General features: G+C 34.6%; 1 protein-coding gene across 3 annotated transcripts in view; it reads left to right on the plus strand.

Moving 5' to 3' along the window:
* Positions 1-25400, plus strand: part of RNGTT (RNA guanylyltransferase and 5'-phosphatase) — a 317119-nt gene that overhangs the window by 160798 nt on the left and 130921 nt on the right. For all 3 annotated transcript variants that reach the window (XM_077750277.1, XM_077750275.1, XM_077750276.1), the window contains exons 12-13: positions 270-338; positions 23316-23416. In XM_077750277.1, coding sequence (XP_077606403.1) covers positions 270-338; positions 23316-23416 — 170 coding nt within the window. The remainder of the gene's footprint in view (positions 1-269; positions 339-23315; positions 23417-25400) is intronic.

Below are 25400 nucleotides of genomic sequence, written 5' to 3' on the forward strand. Positions count from 1 at the left end.
AAATGAGCTGGGGAAGGTAAGAGAGAGAAGGAGAGAGAGAATCCTAACCATGCTCCATGCTCAGCATGGAACCCGATGTGGGACTCAATCTCATGACTGTGAGATCATGACCTGATGCAAAATCTAGAGTCAGATGTTGAATCGAATGAGCCCTTGTATTTCAGTTCTTAAAGCTTATATATTAAGCAATTTTTATAAAGCGTACAAAAAATTAAAATACGCTTTAAGTGATTATTGTATTTTTAAAAGTGTGTGTGTTTATTTTATAGCTACTTGAAGGAAATTTTGCCAAAGAAGTCAGCCATGAAATGGATGGACTTATATTTCAGCCTATTGGAGTAAGTTCATTTGTATGTGTATTGTATGTGTGTGCGCGCACACGTGCACATGTGCATGTGTGTGAACATTTGCAGTGTGTAGTATGTATGTCAATATGTGTCTACACCTGCTTGTAGATATAAAGTACGTTTTCCTGAGATATATTTACTTAGGATTGATTACTGCTACAATCACTCCTTTTCCTTAAAACTAGTTATTATAAAATATATATACTAAATATACATCATGGTCAAATGAACAGTTGTTTGCTCTTCACTCAGCTTAAGAAGTAAACATTGATCCTTATTTTTCAAGGAAGTTAGTCCTTTGATATAGTTAGTTTTTTAAAATCTTGCACAATGAATGTTAATTTATTTCTGTACTAGAAATCTACCAATAATATTACATAAATGCTTATTTCTCTCTGTAGCCCAATCTACCTTTAAATATTAATATTTCTAAGATTTTTGTCATGGATGAGTAAAATTCAAAGAATTTTTAATACTTAAAATATAATTCTTTGAAAATTATATGTCAAATTTCTGAAACTCACTGAAGAACTTTGACTAACTGAATGGTCAAGTCATATTTTGGAGTAAACTACATTTTACTCTATAGGATGGTTTTTCAACCTTAGCATCAGTGACATTTTTTGCCAGATAATTCTTTGCTGTGAGGACTGTCCTGTTTGTTAGGGTGTTTAGCAGTATCCTTGGTCTGTACTTACTAGGTGCTAGGATTACCTCTTCCCCTGATCCCATCTCTCCAGGTGTGACAACCAAAAATTTATGCAGTCACTGCCTCCTCTTCCCTGGAGAACAAAATGGCCCTCACTTGACAACCTGTGCTCTCTCTAGGACACTCCTCAAAAATGTAGCCAGTGGACAAGGAATGTTAGCACCACCCAGAAAGTTGTTATAAAAGCAGCTCACCTCAGACCTACTGATCAGAAATCCTGGGAATGGAGTCAAGCAATTTGTGCTTTAACAAACTCTCCACCTGACTCTAATGCATGTTCAAGTATGGAAGAGTTGTAGTTCATGTGCTGTCCCTCATCACGTGCTGCAGTTTGCATAATTAGGGCACGACTTAGCTGAAAAGTTGTATAGAGAGACCTCAACCTGGGTGCCTGTAGGAAAGGGAAAGAAACTAATATTTTTGAAAACTGTGTATTAAATACTATATTATATATACTTTACATAAATAACAGAACTTTAATATGCAGGCTTAAATATAATGTGATATATGATTGGCTTCTGTCTTCCTTCCAGGTCCCCTTTGCCAAACAGGTAGAGGCAGACTCTTCTGTGGTTGAGGGAAGAGATGATGAAGGAGACTTAGAGACTGGGGACAGAAATTTTACAAAATGCTATCTTAGGAAGATGGAAGTTATTAGATCTTTGAGTTCTAGTATTTTCCCGGTTAATCTCCCTCGATTGAAATGAAGTCTAAAGATAACAGTAATTACAATAAATTTTACTGTGTTAAACTCATTGGTTCATACCCATGTTTATAGGAGATTTGGTAAAAATGTAAGAGAAATGGCCTGACACGTAAGTCAGTCTGTGGGATGTCCAGGGAAGTCAGCTGATGTATTAGTCTGTTTCCATTCTAGTAACCATACTTGCCATTACAGTGACTTTGTAATTAATATCTGGTAAGGCAAATCTCTCTGTTCTTTGCCAGGATTTTCTTACTTATGTGTGGACCATTTGGTTTACATTTCTGAAATAGTTTGTCAGGTTACCCAAAAATTCTTGTTAGGAGTTCAATTGGAATTGTTTTGATATTGATTTAGAGAAAATTGATGTTTTTACAGTGTTAAATCATCTCAGTGAATAAGGTTTAATTTTTTTCAGGTCTTTTTCTATTTTCCAATTGAGTTTAAGTTTTTAATTGTTGTCTAATTTCTATGTATTTATTTTCCATTTTCACAGTAAATGGTGTCTCTATTGGTACTTCTGATGTACTGCTACATTGTTGATTGATTTATTTTGTTGATTCAAGAATCTTGATGAACACTCTTAGTTCTAAAAATTGTCTGATTTTACATATTGGCCAGGACCTTTAGTATAGGCTGAAACATTGACTTTGTTGGGTGGAGGAGAGGGAGACATTCATACCTTATTCTCAACTTCAAAGGAATGTGGCTAAATTTTCTCTCAAGTATGTTTTTGTTAGATTTCTGTTAGATAACTTTTATCATGCTAAGAAATTTTTGTTTCTGTTTATACAAAGATTTTTTTTCAGTCATAAATAGGTTTTGGGAATTAACAAATGCATTCTCTGTATCTATTGATTGATATTACTGTGTCATTTTCCTTTTTATGACATTCATGTAGTAAATTACAATGATTTTCTCATGTTGACCTGTCCTTGCATTCTGATATAAATTCAGCTTAATCGTGATATATGTAATTTAGATCTGGGTATAATAGTTTTTTGAGGATTTATGCCACCTTATTTCTTACAGTTTTTTTCTTTTTTTTGTACATTCAAAATTAAGAAGGTAATATTGTGGAAAAATATTATACGTTTCAAGTAACACATAATAACATGCCCTTGGTTTTAAAAGTCAAAATATTTTGGCTTATACTGAAAAAGAGAACAATCTCTTCTGCTTTTCCCCACACTGAAAATGCAACTCCTTGGAGGGGATTATTTTCTGTTGTTTTAGCTGTGTGCTTTTTTCTTTTCCCTCCCTATTTCTACAAAATATGTTTATGCTGTTCTTCCTTGGTTTTCTGTTTTATACATGATCGGCCTACTCTCTGCTGTTGAAGAACAGGATTGAGCTCTTTCACTCCTCCAGCATCACCCCTTCTCCTTCTGTCATGCCATTATAATTATATCACATTTTGGGTCAAATGAATATTCAGTATTTGTATTTCTGTGGTAACATAAATATTGTTCACATCTGAGTCAAGTTGTGTAATATTTTATTTTCATAGAAAACTTTTTTTGCCTAGAGTTAGGAATTGCCTTATATTTTCATTTGTTATGATTATCACTACTTGTTTCCTTAAACTCTTTAAAAGAACTTTAATTATTATTAAGTTTTATGTATTTTGAGAAAGAGAGAGGAGAGTGAGAGAATCCCAAGCAGTTCCCATGCTGTCATTGTGGAACCTGACTGGGGCTCAGTCTCACAAACTGTGAGATGATGACCTGAGCTGAAATCAGAGTTGGATGCTTAACTGACTGAGCTACCCAGATGCCCCTGAAGAGACTGTCTTTTTTCCTGCTTTGTCGAAGGCTAGTTGACTATATAGTCATGGGTCCATTTCTGGGTTTTCTATTCTGTTCCATTGATCTGTGTGTCTGGTTTTATGGCAGTACCAGGCTGTCTTAATCTCTATAGTTTAGTAATATGACTTACAGTCTGGAGTTGTGATACTTCCAGCTTTACTTTTCTTTCTCAAGAATGCTTTGGCTATTTGGGTCTTTTGTAGTTCCATACAAATTTTTAGATTGTTTGTTCTACCTCTGTGAATAGCGTTGGTGGTATTTTTGATAGGGATTGCATTAAATGTGTAGATTGCTGGGGTACTTCTTGGGTGGCTCAGTTGGTTGAGCATCTGACTTTGGCTCAGGTCGTGATCTTGCAGTACATGGGTTAGAGCCCTGCATTAGGCTTGCTGCTGTCAATAATGAGCCCGTTTTGGATCCTCTGTCCTCCCCCACCTTTCTGCCCTTGCCCCACTTGTGATCTCACTCTTCTTTTTCTCAAGAATAATATTTAAAAAAATGTGTAGATTACTTCGGGTATAGACATTTTAACACTATTTGTTTTTCTAATCCATGAACATAGAATGTTTTTCCATTTTCTTGTGTGTGTCATCTTCAGTTTCTTTTATAAGTGTTATATAGTTTTTAGAGGAGATCTTTTACCTCTTTGGTTGGGCTTATTCCTATTTTATGTGTTTTGGTGCAGTTGTAAATCAATCAGTGTGATATGCCACATCAGTGAAAGAAAGGATAAGAACGATGTGATCCTCTAAATAGATGCAGGAAAAGCATTTGACAAAATACAACATCTATTCACAATATAGACTCTCAACAAAGTTGGGATAGAGAGAACATTCCTCAAAATAATAAAGGCCATATATGAAAAGCTCGAAAAGCTCACAGTGAATAACATCCTCAGTGGGGAAAAACTGAGAGCTTTTCCTCTGTGGTCAGGAACAGGACAGTGGGGCACCTGGGTGGCTCAGTCGGTTAAGCGTCTGACTTTGGCTCAGGTCATGATCTTGTGGTTCATGGGTTTGAGTCCTGCATTGGGCTCTGTGCCGACAGCTCAGAACCTGGAGCCTGTTTCAGATTCTGTGTCTCCCTCTCTCTGTTCTCCTCCCCAGCTCATGCTCTGTCTCTCTCTGTCTCAAAAATAAATAAATGTTAAAAAAAAAAAAAAGGAACAGAACAGACATTTCTACTCTCACCATTGTTATTTACCATAGACTGGAAATCCTAGTCTCAGCAATCAGACCAAAAAGAAATATAGGCAGACATTTTAAAATTTTATAGCTATTTTATTTTTCTTGTCATATATACATATGTATAATCTTTATGCTATATCCTTTTTTCTTTTAGGAAATTTTTCAGTGACTTTCTTGTCATATTACTTGCATATTCTTCTCAGAGACTTTGCAGTGGGTTAGAATTGGCCTCTGATTAAGATAAGCCACTTAGGAGTGCCTGGGTGGCTCAGTTGGTTGGGCATCCGACTTTGGCTCAGGTCATGATCTCACAGTTCGTGGGTTCAAGCCTTGCGTGGGGCTCTGTGCTGACAGCTAGCTCAGAGCCTGGAGCCTGCTTCAGATTCTGTGTCTCCCTCTCTCTCTGACCCTCCCCTACTCATGCTGTCCTTCTCAGAAATAAATAAAAACATTATATATATATAAAAAAAGATAAGCCACTTAATATCTCTTTGGTTCTCCAGTTCTTCATCTGTAAAATGTACAGGCTATAATTAATAACTCAGCTCTGAAATTCTCAAATGATCATATGGTGATCAATGTATGTCAGTATAATTCAACACTTAAGAATTCCTTCTTTTTGTCAGCATCTGGGAAAATGTATTGGGTAAAGAATTCTTAATAAGAGAGAGAATAAACTCTTATCATATTTTACTTTCCTAAAAACAATATATCTCTTAAATGGAAATTTAGACTATTACAGTAGATAGAGTTCTTGTGCAGTTTATCATTGTCAACACTATATGACTGGAAATCTATTAATTTTTTTCTCCTGCCATCATTTCAATAGGATTTTCACTTTTGCACACTAAACTAAACATAGTATATGGAATGGCTTTGAAAGAATCACATTTTGCTCATCAGTGGACATTATCAGTTTCTTATTAATTTAGCATAACAAGTCCTTAGGCTGGTATATATCTTCAAAAGACTTATTTTGTTATAAAAATATTTCACAACTACTTTCTTTGATAAAAGTTTAATTGATGATACAGCACTATACTGCGCTAGTCTTTGGTTAATCCTTTTCATTTTTTATGAAAGTTTAATTATTTTAGTCTGTTTCTTGATGTGTTTCACTTGTAATTGTATTTTCTCAGGATCATTTTCCATCTAGTTTTTTATTTCTCAAAAGTACACTTTGTCAATTCTGTCTTAACTTTTACTATTGTATTTGTGTTAAATCTTCTAAAGAGTATTCTGAGTATAAAATATATTAACTCTGCCATCCGAATAGGCTTCAGTTTAACATAAATCCATCCAGGAGAGCTATTTTCTTGCTCATATTGAAAATTTCATTATGTCCAACTTTGTAGCATTTATTTTTTTTCATTATTTTATTTTGCAATTTCAGTCTGATTTTTCTATTATAACTTACTGCATCCTTAGTTTGGGCCACCACCACAGGTAGGGTCCTGTATATTCATTCCATTTTTAGACTTTTGATTTACCAAAGCCACAGGTAAGATTGTACTTGGTTTCTACCCAGAGATTTTTTTTTACTTTTCTACATCTTTCAAAAAATGAAAATATAAGTTTCTATTAAGTAGGTGAACTTGAATGACATTATCAAACACTGTATTCATGATATTCTGCTAAAGAAAGCAGAATTTAAGATCTATTTTTTAAAATAATTTGTAACTCTTAAGATTTCTCTTTATTGCTTTCAAAGAATAAATACTTAAGTTTTTTCTTTCACCTAATTCTTTGATATTGAAACCACTGTGCTTATGTATTCACATCTAGTTCCTTCTCTTTACCAAATAAAATGGGCTTTTTATGATTGCTATTGCATATCGAAAGGAAAGACCTTAATTTTCCATTTCAGCAGCTCTACGTTTTCTGTGTAAAGAGGTAAGAGTAGAGTTGATTACAGACACTTGTAGTTTCCAGTGGTGAGAGATGTGATTTTAGATTGTCCAGAGATGGAGTATTAAATGACATTGCATGTCACAATGAGAAATTCAGACCCATTACAATTTTTATTTGCTCTCTAAGTTTATAAAGAGAAAGTCTATTTATTTCTAGTTTTTAATATCTAAGTCTTGCTAATCTTTCCTTTTTCAACCAAGTAAGTGTGGGCCTGGTTTCCCACTATTTAAAGGCAATAAATTGTCAGGGATAACTTAGTATCCCTGATTCATATTCATTATAGCTAATTTTAGTTCTACTTATTAGGAGTAAGCAATACCATTTTCTATTCATGGTATAGATACCATTTGAATAGGGGTGCCTGGGGGGATCAGTCAGGTAAGTGTTTGACTTGGTTCAGGTTATGATCTCGCAGTTTGTGGGTCCGAGCCTTGCATTGGACTCTGTGCCGACAGCTGGGAGCCTGGACCCTGCTTCAGATTCTTGTCTCCCTCTCTCTCTGCCCTTCCCCCACTTTCTCTCTCTCTCTCTCTCTCTCTTTCTCAAAAATAAAAGAGTAAACATTAAAAAAACTTGGATAAACTTGCCCAATTATCTTTGGGGGCCATTTTTCAGCCTTCCACAATTATTTAGCTTGATATGGTATTTCCATCTAATAGCTGTAGATCCTAATACCTAATATAATTTTTGATTCTGTCCTTGTATGATTTGTAAATTACCTTCATTGGGATTTCTGTTTAAAGCAAGTTCTGAATGAGAATTTAGGAAATTTAATCAGACGAATAACCAATTTTTAATGTATAATTTGCCAACATGTATACATTTTTCTTCTGGGGAACTCTAAAACCTTTCGTGAACTCAGCTTTAATAATTAAGTGCAGGCGGGATAAGTGATGGGCACTTATGGCAAGTTAATGTGGCATATTATAATAGTAGTCTATATAATACAGTATTTTTTTATCATGTTAAAATATGTGTAAATTTTTTCTTTAAATTCAAGTTAACATATGGTATAGTATCGGTTTCACTAGAATTTACTGATTCATCACTTACATATAACATAGTACTCATCCCAACAAGTGCCCTCCTTAATGCCCACCACCCATATAGCCCACCCCACACCTACTATCCCTCCAGCGACTCTGTTCTCTGTATTTAGGAGTCTTAACTGTTTGCCTCCCTCTCTGTTTTTATCTTATTTTTCCTTTCCTTCTCTTGTGTTCATCTGCTTTGTTTTTTAAATTCCACATGAGTGAAATCATATATGTAAATTTTTCACCTTTTATTAAACAATTTTTTTTACCATTTATTTTTGAGAGAGAGCATGTGCACGCACACGCCACACACACACACAGACACACACACACACAGACACACACACGAGTGGGGGAAGGGCAGACCGAGAAAAGGACATAGGATTCAAGGCTCTGGCTGACAGCTTGATGCGAGGCTTGAACTCACAAACCATGAGTTCATGACCTGAGCCAAAGTGGAATGCTTGATCCTCTGAATCATGCAGGTGCCCCTCGCCTTTTATTTTTAAATTGGGAGTTATCCAAATTTTAGAATCTGTAGTTCTTTTTTCTGGAATTCTTTAGCCTCTTCAGAGACCAGGAAGCCTTCAAGCTCTTTCTTGGTTGCTCTGCTTGGCTGTTAGCATTCTTGGATAAGAGAAGATAAAGGGGCGAGGGCCCACGGTTCAGTAGGTAAGCTTTGCTAACTCCAGGTTTCAGTTCGCCTCTTTGGTTTTGCTTGCTTGAATCTTCCAGCCTGGATCTTCTGTCCTTGAGTTTTTCCACAGAATAAGGGCATCTCCTGGCCTTTGCCTGAGGTGGAGGAGGGAACCTACAGGTTTTAATATTTCTTATAAAGATTTTCAGCCATTCTCCTTATTTTCAGTACCATGCCTCCACTCTCTCCCCCTTAGCAACCTTCCTGATTATCTGTTTCCTACATTATTTAATCTGTTCTGGGGAACTGTGGCACGTAGCATGGATTGCTTTCATTGGTGTCCTCCTCTGCAAGCACTTAGTATTCAGTTTTCTGGGCTCTGTGCTTTATTAACTTCTCCAGCTCCTTTCTGTCTTTCAAAAATGTATTGACATGTTGTTTTCTGCTGTTTTCTTCTCTCCTGTTTTTCCTTTTCTGTTGATAACTCCTTTCTGTAACTCCCACTTTAGCGAGGTTTCAAATCAAAGTGGCTATAAATGCACCTGTTTAATCCACCACATTTATTAGAAAATCTTCAAAACTTCTCACAGTGTGGTGTTACATCTTTTGGCTCCCTTGATCCAACAATTCAAATAAATTAAGAAAGGAACTGATTGAGTGACTGTTCTAGAAATCTGAATGAGTCTGTGTAAAGTGGAGAGGCAGTCCTGGTTGGGGTAGGTAAAGCTTGATTTTTAACCTGTAATGCCTTCTCTGATACCACAGAAATGTTCCGGAGGCAAATGAACAGTGAAAGATGAGAGGATTCTGGTGCATTTACTTTGTTTGGTGCTAGTTACATAAAACCTGGCAAGAAGTTAATTCTGCTCCATTATATAGTGAGTGAATGCAAGTTAAATAAAAGGTAGAAAATGTTACTCCTGCTAAAAAGAAGAAAAAAGAAGAGAAAAGATTTGAATCTTGAAAAATAGTGATAAAGATACTATAAAAGTGGTGATTCTATTGAGGGCAAAATTCCTAGCACCAGCTTAGAGGAAAGTTTCCTTATCATTTCATTTAATGTTCTGTGTTTCACATAGTTTACTATTTTTATAAGAAAGAGGAAAGCAAAGTTAATTAATGGTGTGTTCAGGAAAATAGAGCTTAGAGTATTTTTTTTTGTGATTATAAAGGAATGCACCAATATCTGATATTTACTAAAACACAGAACAGTCATTAATTATCATGAAAGCCTCAATTTAAAGAAAGTAGATTTAATTGCATTTATAGAATTATAGAAAATCCGAGATGAAAAGATACTCCCAAGATTAGCCCAATGGTTTCAAAACACTAATTTCCAAAATTGTTGGTTTCTTTGAAGTACCTTGGGACCACATGGAGGGATAGGTTACTAGGTAAGTATTGTGTTTACATCATAGCAGCTCTGACATTTCTTGTATATATTGTAGTTTTGGGTAAGATTGTATTTTTAAAAGGGCTTTACCTTAGTAAATATCATTTGGATAATTTGCTTTTTTGATAATCTCTCTTCATTGCAAAATGAAGATTATTTTTCGGCCCATTTTATTTTAATTTTTAGCACTGTTTTTTGAAGTACTCTCATGGCTTCTATGACAGCATATGCTCCTAATTTCTTCTAGTTATAGTAACTCTCCTGCCTCTCATTCAGGCTTTTCGTTTTCTTCTAATCATTGACGTTTCGACTTTCTCAAGACTCAGCGTCCAGGACCTTTACTTTGTCTCATGCTCTACTCTCTCCCTAGAAATCTCATCCACACCCATGGCTTTAATAATTTCCTATAAGCCAAACCTTAATTAAGTTCCATATATGTCTAACTGCCTGCCTTGATACTGCCTTTTGAATTTCTCAGAAACAAGCAAACGTACAAACTGTAAAAACCTTTCCTTTCTCAGCATTTCCTACCCTACTTCAATGCTGCTTCTTAAATGAGAAATCTAGATGTCATCTTTGACATCCTCCCCTCTTTCTTCCCTCTAATCCACGTCCAAGTCTTGCTTATCTTCCTGGTTTATCACCTAAATCATTCCTTTGTGTCCTCATAACCACTACCATGGCTCTAATCTCACTTATCATTTGTTACCTCTTTCCTGGTCTGCTGCAGTGGCATCCTGACTGGTCCTGCAACATTCACTTTGTCTTTGTTTCATGTTGCATCCAGAGTGATCTTTCTCTTTAGTGATTTCCCCTTGCTCTCAATTTAATGACCAAAATTAGATTTGAAGGCAGTTTACTCTCTTCTTTATCACATGCTGCTTATTGGTTTCCCCATGTGTTTTGCTACTGATGCAAAAATAACTGATTTTTACTTAAAGGTGACTTACTTATATTACTTTATTCATGAACATGGTTTTTAAAAATTTCATATATAAGTTGTATTTGAGAAAATATTTAATTAAATATCTTGAGAAAAATGGGTATTCAAAGAAAAGATTAGCTATTTATTTTAATATAAACCTATATATTTTTAAGGTTTGAGGTTCAAACTTTGATCAAACTGAAGTGATCATCTGATTATTAGTCTATACCATAAACCAGGTAGGTTTTATTAGACTCATATACAAGGTTTTCAGTTTTATGATTTTGTTGACAGTTTGAATTGCTATTCTTCGGTGGTTTGTCATCAAATATAAATATTTTAAAATGACTATTGGCATTTTAATATGCTATAGGTAGTAAATTTTTTACTTGATGGCTATTAGATCTTTTAATGTAATTTACAAAGTTGATGATACTTGTTTACTAGCCCTTACAAGAAGATTTTAATGATTTATGTAGCATAGTAAATTTAAAAAAATATTTTAAATGTTTTATGTATTTCTGAGAGAGAGACACACACAGTGTAAGCAGGGGAGGGTCAGAGAGAGAGGGAGACATAGAATCTGAAGCAGCCTCCAGGCTCTGAGCTAGCTGTCAGCACAGAGCCTAATACAGGGCTTGAACCCATAAACCATGATCATGACCTGAGCCGAAGTCGGATGCTTGACCAACTGAGCCACCCAGGCGCCCCAGCAAAATTTTATTTGTAGTAATAACTGATTAATTTCCAACCTTTTAAAAATCATATTTGATTTTACTTTCATCATCTGGAGACACATGTTTCTAAGCAAGAATTTTTGTGTCATTAATAATCGGTCATGGAAATAAAAACATACATAATGAATTTTATTATTTTTAGTAATAATAAAAATAAAAATTATTTATTTTTTAAAAAAGATTTTCTTTATCTACCAGCTATACTATGAATATTAAACAAATAATTGTTTCCATATTGAGTTAAGAGTATTTACTCTTAAGCAGTCGTGATATAATTTTTTTTGTTTGTTTTCATCACTATCTTGATTTTCTGTGAGGTGGGTCAGCTTGATATTATATCTGGCATGAATCAGTTTGCATGTAAATGGAGTCAGCTTTGATTTTAATATTGCTTTCTTGTGAAATATTAATGTTTTTATTAAATCTTTACTACTGCCAGGTATATTGAATGTTATGGATAGATTGTAAAATGAAAATTGGAATTAGTCTAATGTCTTGTCTCGGAGTACATGACGAATTAGAGTGGTTTTCCTCTGAAGCAGGGATGATGTTACCATGGTGAGAGCTTCTGTTGCCATGACATTTGCTTGCATATTTTGATAGGTCTTCATTTGAAGAAGGGCTCTGTTTCCTGGCAGACTGGAAAAGTGTCATTCTATCCTTTCCCAAAATGTGTTATTTTTTTGCTGAAAAATACAATAATTCCCAAAGAATTGTGATAGTGAAGTGCCAAGAAAGAAAATACACCTTGTTTATTTTATATATTTTTTCCTTGTTCAACTTTTAGAACACAGCAAAATATTCTTAGCTTGCTTTGTATAAGGAAGAAAAAGGAGGATGTCATTTTTCTAGTTTTCTTAATAAATAAAATATTGTATTCCCATTGAATTTTATTGACAAAATAAACAGCTAAAGATGAATAATTTGTAATCAGTCTCAGTTGAATATAGATATATAATGTTACTATACAACTAAAAGACACTGCTAATGATGATATATTGGTAGAGCAAGGGGAAATAAATATAAATAAGGACTTAAGAAAAATGAACGAATCAGTGAATTCCAATAGGGTAAATATATAATGTACAAAATCAGTGTTCATATAAATGATACATATTAAACACAGTGAATTAAGGTTAGTTCTTTTTAATGGATAACTTATGTTGAATGTTGAAACATTAATGACAGATATTGTTTAAAAATTGCATTTTACAGTGGTATATGTTTAGTTTTTAACCAGATAATACAGAAATTTTAACATGTAGTAAAAAAACAAAAAACAGAAGAAAGTCTCTCTTGCACATGTCCTCCCTCCCTCAGTTATCTATTATTGTTAGTTTTTAACTTTTCAATTTCAATTATGTTAATACATAAAAACATAAGGTAGCATGTAATTTTGCACTTTGCTTTTCAGAATTTGTTCCTCTGTCTCTTTAAATGTATATTTTGTTAGTGCTCTAATTTTAGCATCTGGGAACATACTGGGGTCAGCAAAAAGATAGGGCTTATTTTTCACATCTCCCATCCCTTATGCTATGACAATTCAGAATTTTAGAAGGAAGTATTTAAAAGTACACATTCTGTCCATTTAGAATGAAAAAAAAATTGATCTTTCCTTTTGTTGAAGTTCAGTGATAACTTTAGTGGCTCTTTCTGCTGGTAGACCAGTTCATTTTGTAAAAGCTGCAAACTGAAATATTCTGTAATGAGTACATATTTATACAAGCTGTTTCTTCTGCCTCAGGTGGTTTTCTTCTTTCCTATATTACTCCTGTTTATCCTTTGAATGTCAAATTAGGTGTTTTGGTTGTTTGGGGAAGCCAGTTCATATTTCCCCAACTGGACTATAAGTACCACAAAAACAAAGACCATATTTGTTTCCTTCACACTTGATATTTTTAGTACCCAGACCATAGTAGGTTCTCAGAGGGTGAATATTAGGTGCTGTGTTTTGTATACATTCTTTACTTTCTCTTGTTTGTGCTTACACTACCTTCTTTTTCTCTATAACTGTCTGTTTAAATTTCACTTCCTCTGGGCAGCTTCTCGATCATTTTGATTATATGTTGTATTTTCTATTTCCTGCCATCATAGCTCTGAACTGCACGTTTCAAAAACTCACAATCTGTTGTAATTGCTTATTTGTCTGAAAATCCCCATTACTTTCATCTCTCTAGCCTCTAGCACAGAGGCTGACACAGACCTTCTAGTTGATCAATAGGTATTTGCTAGAAAAGAAAAAGAATGAATGCATACTCTAGACCAGTGGTTCTCAACTGGGGCCATTTCACTCACCAGATGACATTTGACAGTGTCTGGAGACATTTTTCATTAGCACAACTGAGAGGGGGTGGTTTTCAGTGAGCAGAAGCCAAGGATGTTGCTAAACCTTCTATAATGCACAGGAGAGCACTACTGCTGCCCCCCCTCCCTGCTCCCCTCCCTCCCACCTCAAACAAACATTTACTTGGACTACAGATGAAGATTCAGAAGTAATTTTTATTGTGGGTGTATTTGGAGCTTTTAAGGAGTGAATTATATGCTGTGAATAACAGTAAAAAAGGTCAGAGAATAGATACTTGAAGAATGTGTATTCAAAGTTGATTCTGATGTTGAAATTTACCCCAAATGACTGGTTTAATAGACACAGTTTTCTAAAACCTCTGATAAATGTTTAATGTTAATGTTTCTCTGATGGTTTTTAATGAAGCAGAATAAGCCTATGTAGTAATATATATTGATTTTTTTTCCCCATCCCCTGTCTGCCATGCCCTGTTGTGTGATACCTGTATCTGTGTATGTATTTTCTTGCTATTCCTTGCTTTCTGTCATCTCTCTTTCAAGGACTATGTGTGTGTGTTTCCATGTCCAGTAATGTAATATAAAATTATAAAATTATTTTTCTTATGAAGTTTTTGAGAGCTTCTTTACTTCCTTAGATGATTGGAACTGTTGCAGTTCTTTTAAAGCCAGATATATTAAATCACTAAAAATTTGACAGGAAGGCATAATTTCTCCCGTTGCCTTTTTTTTTTTAATTTTAAAACTTTATTTTCTTTTTTTTTAAATTTTTTTTTTTACAAATAGTTTTTTGTCAAATTAGTTTCCCGTTGCCTTTTTAAACTAAATTATCTGCCTTCCAACTGAGAGCTCTGTCATAGCAATTCTTTATACCAATGCTATACAAGTGTACAAAAGTATTTTAGTGATACTATGTAGTATAAATTAGCAAAAAAGAGGTTAACTTAGTTGATGTATAAAAGTAACTAGGCTGCAGGTATTGTATCTAGAGTTCGATCATCTATCAGTAGACTGCTTTTATTTAGACTTGTGTCTGCCAGAGAAGAGGAGAAACTTTGTGAGAGTCTGTTAGGTCTACAAGCTAATGGAATTTTTTACCATATGACAATAATCTTAGGTATTAAGTGGGTATTAACCTGGGGTTGTGGAATGTATTAGCTCATTCCTTCACCTAATAAATTGGGTGCTTACTATATGTCATATACATTGCTGAGTTTTAGAAATAACAAAACTGGATAAGGGCAGGGTTTCTACCCTGTAAGCATTTGCATTCTGTGGAGAAACCGGACATAGCAGCACATTACATTACAGTGTAGGAGGTGAGAGAGCGCAGCCTGCTGGGGGAGTGGAGGTACTTTAGTGAGCCCAGAGAGTAGGATCAGGATGCCCTGGGAGATTCAGGCCTATGCTAAAGATAGGTCTAGATTCTTGGCTTAGTAGCGTTTCACGAGTGGTAGAGATGAGCTAAGTGGTTTGGATGCTGAAGAAGTTTATTAGGTTCCCTGAGCTGTCTTTTCCCGCTATCCAGGCCACTTGCCAGTTGCTTTCTCCTCCTACTCATCCCTCTGCACAAAACTAGAGTAATTAGAAAACCGCTGACTTAAAATTGGTTTCCTTTGGAACTGTTTTATAATCTCAATTCATGAGATCATTTAATCCAACCTTTTCAACCTTTCATCATTTGCTTTTGGGCAAATGATACATTTTATTTTGTTAATGGTAAGAAGATTTTTGTATTACTGTGATTTGGGAGTGTTTGGGCAGACTGTAACCAGTCTGGGTATCATTTCATTTATCTGTAAAAAGAGAGAGTATACTGCATGTTTTCAGGTCCCATCATTTCTCTACTATTCTTATTCAGGTCTGTTAACTGGTCTTGATACTAATTGGCTATTTTAATTTAACCCACCTTTATCCTTGATTCACTTAAAATCGCTAGTTTTATGGAACTGCCCAGATGTAGAAGCTAAAGCTGAAATTTCGGAAGCCTTTGTATAACTGTAGTTTTTTCAAAAATTGTTTCGTTAGAAATGTAAGCCACAGATTTACAACAATAGCAAGAAGAAATTAATTAGACTTGTGAATAAGAGAGCAGAAATAGTAATCTGAATGTATTTTTGAGTAATTTTTCCAACATGAATAAACCAAGAAACTGTTTTAATTCTCTAATAATTCTATACTCAAATGACAAGCTCAGAAGCCTCATTGTGGTTGAGCTCACTGTCTTGTTAGTCTTTGTATCTTCCCCAACTAGTATGATGACTGGGCACATCTCTAGGTATTTTGTGTTGAATGAATGACTTTTTTTGCATCTAGGGTGTTTATATGTCTTGATTTTGTACAGTGGATATTTTCTATTTGCTTCTCTGTGAAACATGGACAAATAACCAAGTCACTAAGTCTAGAGCTGTTTTGCTTCTCTATCCAAGAGCATTACCAATTAGGACTTCTTCTGTTTTCCTTAAAACTAAATGCTAGAACAACAATAAAAAAAATGAATATAGTAAGGCTCAGGGTCTTTCTTAGCTTCATAGTGTGATCCTTGTGAAGAAGGCATTAATGTCTCAGGTTTCAGTGTAGGGCCCAGATGGAATATGATAACGTAACTGCTCCCATTTTACTAGTGGGAATCATAGACTAGTATAGAGCTACATAGTATTAGATATCTCGGGTCTAGATACCTATTTTTTTAGGCAAGCAGAATACTGTTCCTGCATTTTTACAAGCAAGATAGATAAAGTCCCACTTTGAAATTTCTTAAAATCATGAAGTTAGAAGTTAGTAGAGGCAAAAAGGAAATCAATGTATTCTCCCCTTTGCTATTATTACTGTCAGCTTCCTTTACATTAGAGTTTCTCAACTTTCTCACCACTGATATTTTGGGCTGGATAGTTCTTTGTTGTGGGCCGCTGCCTTGCAGGTTTTAGGTTTAGAAACCTCTCTGGTCTCTACCCACTAGATGGCAGCAGCATTCTCTGCCCCTCCTTAGTGTGACAACCAAACATGCAGGCATTGCCAAATATGGGGGTGGGGAGAGGGAGGAGAATCACCCCTAATTGAGAACCACAGCTTTATCCAACTAATATATCACTTATGCCTCTATTTCATTTCTCGCTAAGTTTTAGAGTCTTCTGTTTGACATATGGTCATCCTCTACCTCTAAGCCAGGTTCTGTTCTCATTTGATAAATACTTTTCCCAAACATCTTTTACTCTGTTTCTGAATTTGTATCCAGTACATTTTTTCTTTAAGAGGATGATAGATATCTTAGGTTATACTGGTTGGTGATTGCATTCAGGCATAATCTATCCCCAGGTTTCTATTTAACAGCTTACCTGGTTAAAACCAGATTTGTTTCTATAGAATTAAATATGTATTGGTTAAATATAGTTTCAATAATTATTTGAATCTAGATACATGCTGGTGAATTTAATGAAATTAAAATACATTACTCCCTAATTAAACACTGAAAATCGTATCTTGAAAAGATGTTTTAGTATCCATGTTTATATAGTTCAGCAAGATTCTGTATTTTAAGTTTGGTAACTCACAAATATTTAATTTTGAAAGACTAAGTCCCTGTATTTTATATCTTTGCCTTTATCATTTTGGGGATCATGAAAAAAGGATTTTTTTGTAGTAACTGATATGCCTAATCTTTCACAAATATTACTAATTTAAGTCATTTCATAATCTAAATTATTCTATTTAAAAAGTAAACTTAAATATACCCAAGACTAATATTTTGTAATGAATTTAAAAATTTTGTCCAATAAAATGCAAAATTTTTATTGTTTGTTGAGCATTTTAGGTGTTTTGTAGACACATAATTAGATATGATTTTTGCTGGAGTAGAATTTACATTTGAATAAGTATTTAAAATACATTTTATTCATGAGATCTGTGTTATTGTAGAATTTACATTCAGTAATTAAGAACTAATATTTTTCTAAAATTTATTAATATGAATTTCATTAATTTTCAAAAAGGTGTTTTGGATTCCCGGTAATACCAAGTCTAGTACTTCAAATGAATATAAATGGTGTGCAGTGAGATGAGGAATGACTTAAGTTTCTGAATTATTGCTGTGTTAAAACAGAATTAGTACATGCTGTTTTCTCGTTAGATTCAAGTTTGAGCCTTGATTTCCAGAGAGAAAAATGTGAAGGATATATAATATTTATTATATAAATAACATTATATATTCAAATTCTTTTTAGAATTTGTCATTAGCTACCTGTTATGAAATATTTTTAAACTGTACACAATTAACCTTTCCTGTGTTTAATAACTTGGATTGGTATTGGTTTCTAAGTGGTCTCATGGGGAACAGAAATAAATGATAGTTTGTCTCTAAATGTGACATTCTCTTGGCTGAGGTCATGAATGAATGGGGTTGAGGTGGATGCTGATTTCCCTTTCTTCCCTTGCTCTTTTATTACCCCTCACCACCATAGTGAGCCACTCTCATTAAAAGGTTGATGACATTTTGGTTAGGTATCCTTAATTAGAAAAAAAGACTAACTTTTATGAGATTTTTTTCATTAATGGGTTGACAACTGGAAAATTTTGCAGTTTTGGCATTTTCAAAAAAATTACATTCAGTAAGTCTAAAGAGATTTATTTGTGATCATCCTGAAAGATGTATGTTTCCTAAGTGACTCTCTCAGGGTAAATAAATGGATGAAACTTCCACTGAAATATTATATATTTGATTTTATATTCATTCATGTTTAAGCATAAGACTTGGGAGAGATAGCATATATTTTTAAATTTGCTATAGATAAAATGTCTTTATTATCAGCTCCAGTGGTTTGTCTTTGCTAGTACAACTTAAGTTATACTAAATTTGATACTGTATGGACTTCTGTTTGAATTTTTTTAATGTTTGTTTATTTTTGAGGGAGAGAGAGAGACAGCATGAGCAGGGGAGGGCAGAGAGAGAAGGAGGCACAGAATCTGAAGCAGGCTCCAGGCTCTGAGCTGTCAGCACAGAGTCCCATGCAGGGCTCAAACTCACAAATCGTGAGATCATGACCTGAACCAAAGTCAGACACTTAACCGAGGTGTGTCTGGACTTCTGTTTGAAATAACTAATCCTGTGACTAGGGCTTTTGCAGTTTTTTTCAATTTATGAAACTGTGTTAGAATGCAGTTTGACTTTTAATTTAAGAAAAATACTTGTACTTAGCAATTTTTCCTGTCCTAATGAGTATCTTTTCTTAATATGGCTCTGCTCCCTGTAATGCCCTTGCTGAATAGACATACTTGCCTCTTCTTCAGTAGATCTAATATTTTTCTACTCCTGTTTTACTTGTATTTACTTCATGCCGCAGGTCTGCCTAAGTGAGTATTACCCATTTGTTAAGGCTTACAATAATCATTCCTTTATAATCAGTTTCTTAATTCACTTAACTAAAATATTTTCTCTTTTTACTATGTTGCCAGAATACATTTAAAACACTTTTTTCCCCCTGTAGTCTCTTAAACTGCATGGGCATTGTTATACAACTATTTTTACTATTTCTAAAACTTTTATATCACCTCAAACAGAAATTCTATAATCATTAAGCAAGAGCTCACCTTTCCCCCACCCCCCAGCTCTTGGTACCTCTACTCTACTTTCTGTTGCCATGAATTTGCCTATTCTGGATATTTCATATAAGTGGAGTTACACAATTTTTGTAGTTTTGTGTATGGCTTATTTCACTTGGCATAGTGTTTTCGAGGTGCATTCTTTTTGTAGCTTGTATTAGAATTACATTCCTTTTTATGGCTGAATAATATTCCATTGAATGTACATACCATATTTTGTTTATCCATTCATATAGTGATGGAACTTAGGTTTTCATCTTTTGACTACAGTGAATATGCTACACCAAACATTCACATATAAATACCTGTTTGAGTCCCTGTTTTCAGTTTTTTGGGGCTGTGTTTTCAGTGTTTGTTTGTTTGTTTGTTTGTTTTTTTGGCTCTGTACCTACAAGTGGGGTTGCTGAATCATAGGGTAAATGTGTATTTACCTTTTTGAAGAACTACCAAACTGTTATCTTTATTAGCTGCATCATTTTATATTCCTTACAGTAATGTATGTGGGTTCTAATTTATCTATATCCTCTCCAACACTAGTTATTTCCCCTACTGATAGTCACCCTAGTAGGTATCTCATTGTGGTTTTGCTTTGCATTTCTTTCATGGGTAATGATAGTGAGCATCTCTTTATGTACTTATTGGACATTTTATATGTTCTGTGTAGAAGTGTCTGTTTGAATTCTTTGTCAGTTTTTAAATTGGGTTGTCTTTGGTTATTAAGTTGTAGGAGTTCTTTATATATTTTAGATTTTAAATCTTTATTAGATATATGATTTGCATATTTTTTCCCATTTTGTAGGTCTTTTCACTTTCTTAATAATGTCTTAGGATGCACAAAAGTTTTTTAATTTGATGATGTCCAGTTCTTTTATTGCTTGTGCTTTTGGTGTCATACCTAAGAACCCAAGATTATAAAAATTTATCTCTATGTTTTTGTTTATGGTTGTATGGTTTTAGTTGTTATATTTAGGTCTTTAGTCTAGTTTTACTTAGTTTTTATATGGTGGGAGATAGCAGTCCAACTTCCTTATATTACATGTGGAAATCTAGCTATCCCAGCATCATTTGTTGAAGAGAATATTCTCTCCCCATTGAATGGACTTTGCATCCTTCTTAAAAAAATCAGTTGGCTTTTGATGTGTAGGTTTATTTCTGTACTCTCATTTCTTTTCCATTGGTCTGTATGTCTACTTTTATGCCATATCTCTGTTTTGATTTACAATAACCTTGTACCAAGTTTTGAAATTGGGATGTGTGAATCCTCCAACTTTGTTCTCTTTTTGAGATTATTTTGGCTTTTCTGGGTCTCTTGAAATTGCATATGAATTTGAGGATCAGCTTTTCTATTTCTGCACAAAAGGCTGTTGGAATTTTGATAGGGATTGCATTAAAACTGTAGATTGCTTTGGTAGTATTGACATCTTAGCAATAGTAGCCTTCCTAAATTGGCATTCTGAGACCAATGCCAGTGTGTATGTGCGGGTTCCCCACATCAGCAATGAATTCTGTGACACCAGCCGGGTGTACTACAGTTCAGCTCAAATCTGATACCTGGAGGGAGTCCACATTCCACAGGTTGAGGGCTCTGTCCTACAAGACTTCTTTCTGTCTCCTCACTCCCCCGTCAGATGCCAGTTGCAAGCCCAGATTATTATCTGTACTTCTGACCAACTGGCTGTAAATCAGGGGTTCCCATGACCCCCTCTTCAGGTTTGATTAATTTGCTAGATGGACTCAATGCATAGGTGAGGCCTGGGGAATGGGCACAGGATTTTCATGCCATTTCTAGGCTTGCCACTCTCCCTGAATCTTCACATGGTCATCAGCCTGGAATATCTCTGAATCCTCTTCTTTTAGTTTTCTTTTTTTTTTTTTTAATTTTTTTTTTTTTTTTTTTTTTTTTNAGCGAAAGTCAGACGCTTAACCGACTAAGCCACCCAGGCGCCCCTCTTCTTTTAGTTTTCTTATGGTGGCTTCATTACTTAGGCACAACTGATTAGTGGACATTGTAGATTGGATCTCACCTCTAGCCCTTTCCTCCTCAGAAGTTGGGGGACTGGCACTGAAAATTCCTACCCGCTAACCACCTGGTTGGCTGCTCTGGCATCCAGCCCTCAGTGTTAGGTGCTTTCCAAAATCTACCTCAACTGACAGGGCAAAAGACCTTTATTGCTCTCATCACTTAGGGAGTTCCTGGGGTTTTAGGAGTTTTGTACCGGAAATGAGACAAAGACCAAGTGTTTATTTCTTACTGTAAATCACAGTATCACATTATGAATATGGGATGTTTTCCCATTTTTAGTTCTTTAACTTTTTCAGTAATGTTTTGCAATTTTTAGTATGTGGGCATTCATTTCCTTGGTTAAATTTATTCCTAGGTATTTTGTTCTTTTAGATGTTACTGTAAATGGAATTGCTTTCCTTTTTTGATTGTTTTCATTGCTTTTGTATAGAAACACACCTGATTTTTTGTGTTGATAATACCACCAAAATATTACATTATTAGGAATGAATTTAACAAAAGTTGTATTACGATTTGTATACTAAAAATCAGAAATCATTGCTGAGTAGAATTTTGGAAGACCTAAATAAACAGATTTGCAATATTCATGAATTAGAAGATTCATTGTTGTTCAGATGTCATATCTCCCCAAATTGACCTTTTGCTTCAGTGCAATATTAATTAAAATCCCAGTAGACTTATTTTTCATAGAAATTGACAAGTTGATTTTAAAATTTATGTGGAAAATTTTTTGAAGTGTTTATTTTTAAAATAGACAGAGTGTGAGCAGCAGAGGGGCAGAGAGAGAGGGAGACACAGAATCCAAAGCAGGCTCTAGGCTCTGAGCTGTCAGCACAGAGCCTTACATAGGGCTTGAACCCATGAACTGCAAAATTGTGACCTGAGCCGAAGTTGGCCGCTTAACTAACTGAGCCACCCAGGTGCCCCAAGCTTATGTGGAAATATAAGCACAACATTAGCTCAGAGAGTTTGAAAAAAGAAGAACAAAGTTGAAGGATTTACACAACCAGATTTCAAAATTATTATAAAGCTACAGTAGTTGAGATTGGGTGCTGTGAGTGGGGAGAAAGGCATATTAGTCAGTGCAACAGATTAGTGAGAATAGACATATATTTGTAGTTGTAAACAGTTAATTTTTGACAAGAGCACCAAGGCAACTCTGGGAGGAAAGATAATTCTTTTAACAAATGGTACTGTATTGATTTGATATCCATATGCCAATAAACGTATTCCCTTACTTCATACTATATAAATAAATTAACCTCAGATGAGTTGTATACCCCCCAAAACAAAATGATAAAATTTTCTAAGAAAATTGTAGCAACCTTAGGATGTGCAATGATTCTTTAAAGAGGGCACAAAAAACAGCACAAATTATAAAAATTTTAAATTGATGATTGAGTCCATGTGTTAAAATTCACTAGTTGACTTTATTCATACTAAATTATCCCACGTAAAGCTGAACAAGAAAAAATAGTTTTTTTCAAAACTATCGAACTTTCTTTGAGTTATAGAAGGATTGGAGAGAATAACAGTTTCATTCTTTTTATGGACTTTCACAAAAAGGGTCTACATACTTTGGTAGGAAAAGAAGACCTTCTTATCACTAAGAAGGTCAGTATCTAGCTTTACTCATCAGTTAAGATAAAACTTATATTCAGAAAAGAAGTAGTGGTTTTGCTTAATAAGAAGTCATTGTAGGGGATTAAGAGTCACAAACTTCCAATTACAAAGTAAATATGTCATGAGGACGAAAAGTACAGCATAGGGAATATAGGTAGTAATATTGTAATAACTGGGTGTGGCGACAGATGAGTACACTTACTGTGGTGAGTAGTGTCTAATGTGTAGAATATTCAGACTTCTATGTTGTACAGCTGAAATTAATATAACATTGCATATCAGCTATATTGCAGTTTAAAAAAGTACAAAGCATACTATAAAAAGTAGTTGGTAGGTTTATTTTTTAGCTTCTTATTAACCACTGTCATTTCATTCGTTTTAGAAATATAAACCTGGTCGATGTGATGATATTTTGAAATGGAAGCCCCCTAGTTTGAATTCTGTGGATTTTCGCCTAAAGATAACAAGAATGGGAGGAGAAGGGTACGTACGCACTTCCCACCATTTTTACTTTAAATAATACTGTTTGTATGAGGCTTTACTGTTTTCTGGATATTTTAGATATACTTAGCCCCCTGCAAAAGTAAAATACTTTATTTTATAATGTATGTATATACGTCTACATCTGATTTTCAACTATCAGAGTAATGTTTTGTAGCATCCTTTAAACTTTAGTAATTTTGGTCTTTAAAAGTACAGTTATTTCTCATATAAAAATGAATTTTGTTAAATTGTAAAAGTGAGGGGCGCCTGGGTGGCTCAGTCGGTTGAGCGTGTGGCTTCGGCTCGGGTCATGATCTCAGCTTCGTGGGTTCGAGCCCCGTGTCAGGCTCTGTGCTGACAGTCAGCTCAGAGCTTGGAGCCTGCTTCAGATTCTGTGTCTCCCTCTCTCTCTGACCCTCCCCTGTTCACACTGTCTCTCTCTCTCTCTCAAAAATAAATAAAACATTAAAAAAAATAAACTGTAAAAGTGAAAATAGATTTTACTTAAGTAATCCTGTCAAGTGAATCATAAAAGATATGATCATTGTTATTATAACTGTTTTGAAGTAAGCCTTTTGTACTTTGAAGGAAACTACTTCATGCTTGCATTTACATAGCAAATATTTACCCATAGTTTATTATGGTCAGGTTTTAATTGTTGACTTTCATTAAGATTTTTCATAATGTTCATTAGGTGTTTTTTTCTATTCCTCATTAATCTTCCTTATATGACTTTATTAGTTGCTATTTTAGAATTAAAGATGGCTTTAGTCTGAATATTTTCATTATATTTCGAAAGCCTTGTTTCATTTCACCTTGTTCCACAAATTTTTATGACATTAAGTAAATAAATATACAGCAACAAAGTAAGTTATGTTTAATCAAGGAAGTCATAAAGTACATAAAAGAACACTTATAAAGGGGTGAAAAGGTTACCCAGTACATGCTATGGAATCCTTTTTGCTTGCCAGAGGTAAACTACAGATTTGCTTTTTTGTAGCTAATGGAACAAAGGATCAGTTATATGAATCCAGACTCTGGAAGATAAAGTTTCTTAAGAGACTGTGCATTTTTATTTATTATTATTATTAATTAATTTGTTTATTTTAAATAAATGTGTTTAGTCCCACCTTTATTTTTATTATTATACTATTTATTTTTTAAATATAATTTATTGTTAAATTGGGTAACATACAGTGTGTAAAGTGTGCTCTTGGTAGTATTTTTTTGATGTTTATTTATTTATTTTTTAAATGTTTTATTTATTTTTGAGAGTGAAAGATCACAAGTGAGAGAAGGCCAGAGAGAGAGAGAGAGAGAGAGAGAGAGAGAGAGAGAGAGAGAGAGAGAGAGAGAGAGAGAGAGAGAGAGAGAGAGAGAGAGAGAGAGAGAGAGAGAGAGAGAGAGAGAGAGAGAGAGAGAGAGAGAGAGAGAGAGAGAGAGAGAGAGAGAGAGAGAGAGAGAGAGAGAGAGAGAGAGAGAGAGACAGACAGACAGAGAGTATGAGTGGGGGAAGGGCAGAGACAGAGAGAGAGAGAGAGAGAGAGAGAGAGACAGACAGACAGAGAGTATGAGTGGGGGAAGGGCAGAGAGAGAGGGACAGGCTCTAGGTTCTGAGCTGTCAGCAGAGCCTGACGTGGGTCTCGAACTCACAAATTGTAAGATCATGGCCTGAGCTGAAGTCGGACACTTAACTGACTGAGCCATCCAGGTGCCCCAAGACTGTGCATTTTTAGATAAAGGATACTGTACAGTGTGGTGAATCCTAAGTAAAAAAGGGAGTTTAATAAATCATGAGTGTCAGTTTTCATAAAATAGAGTATTTAATGTTTTACATCCTTAAATAAGAGTTTCTGACTTAGTAGCAAAGTATAGTTTAGTTAGAACAATTATCTGGGGCCCCAAATACTTAGGTATTTCACTCCGTATTAGTCTGAATTCATCCAAGGACAAATCAATTTTTAACTATTTCTAGGACAGTATG

The sequence above is a fragment of the Crocuta crocuta genome, unplaced genomic scaffold (genome assembly GCF_008692635.1).
Source record: "Crocuta crocuta isolate KB4526 unplaced genomic scaffold, BGI_CrCroc_1.0 scaffold9, whole genome shotgun sequence".
NCBI lineage: Eukaryota > Metazoa > Chordata > Mammalia > Carnivora > Hyaenidae > Crocuta > Crocuta crocuta.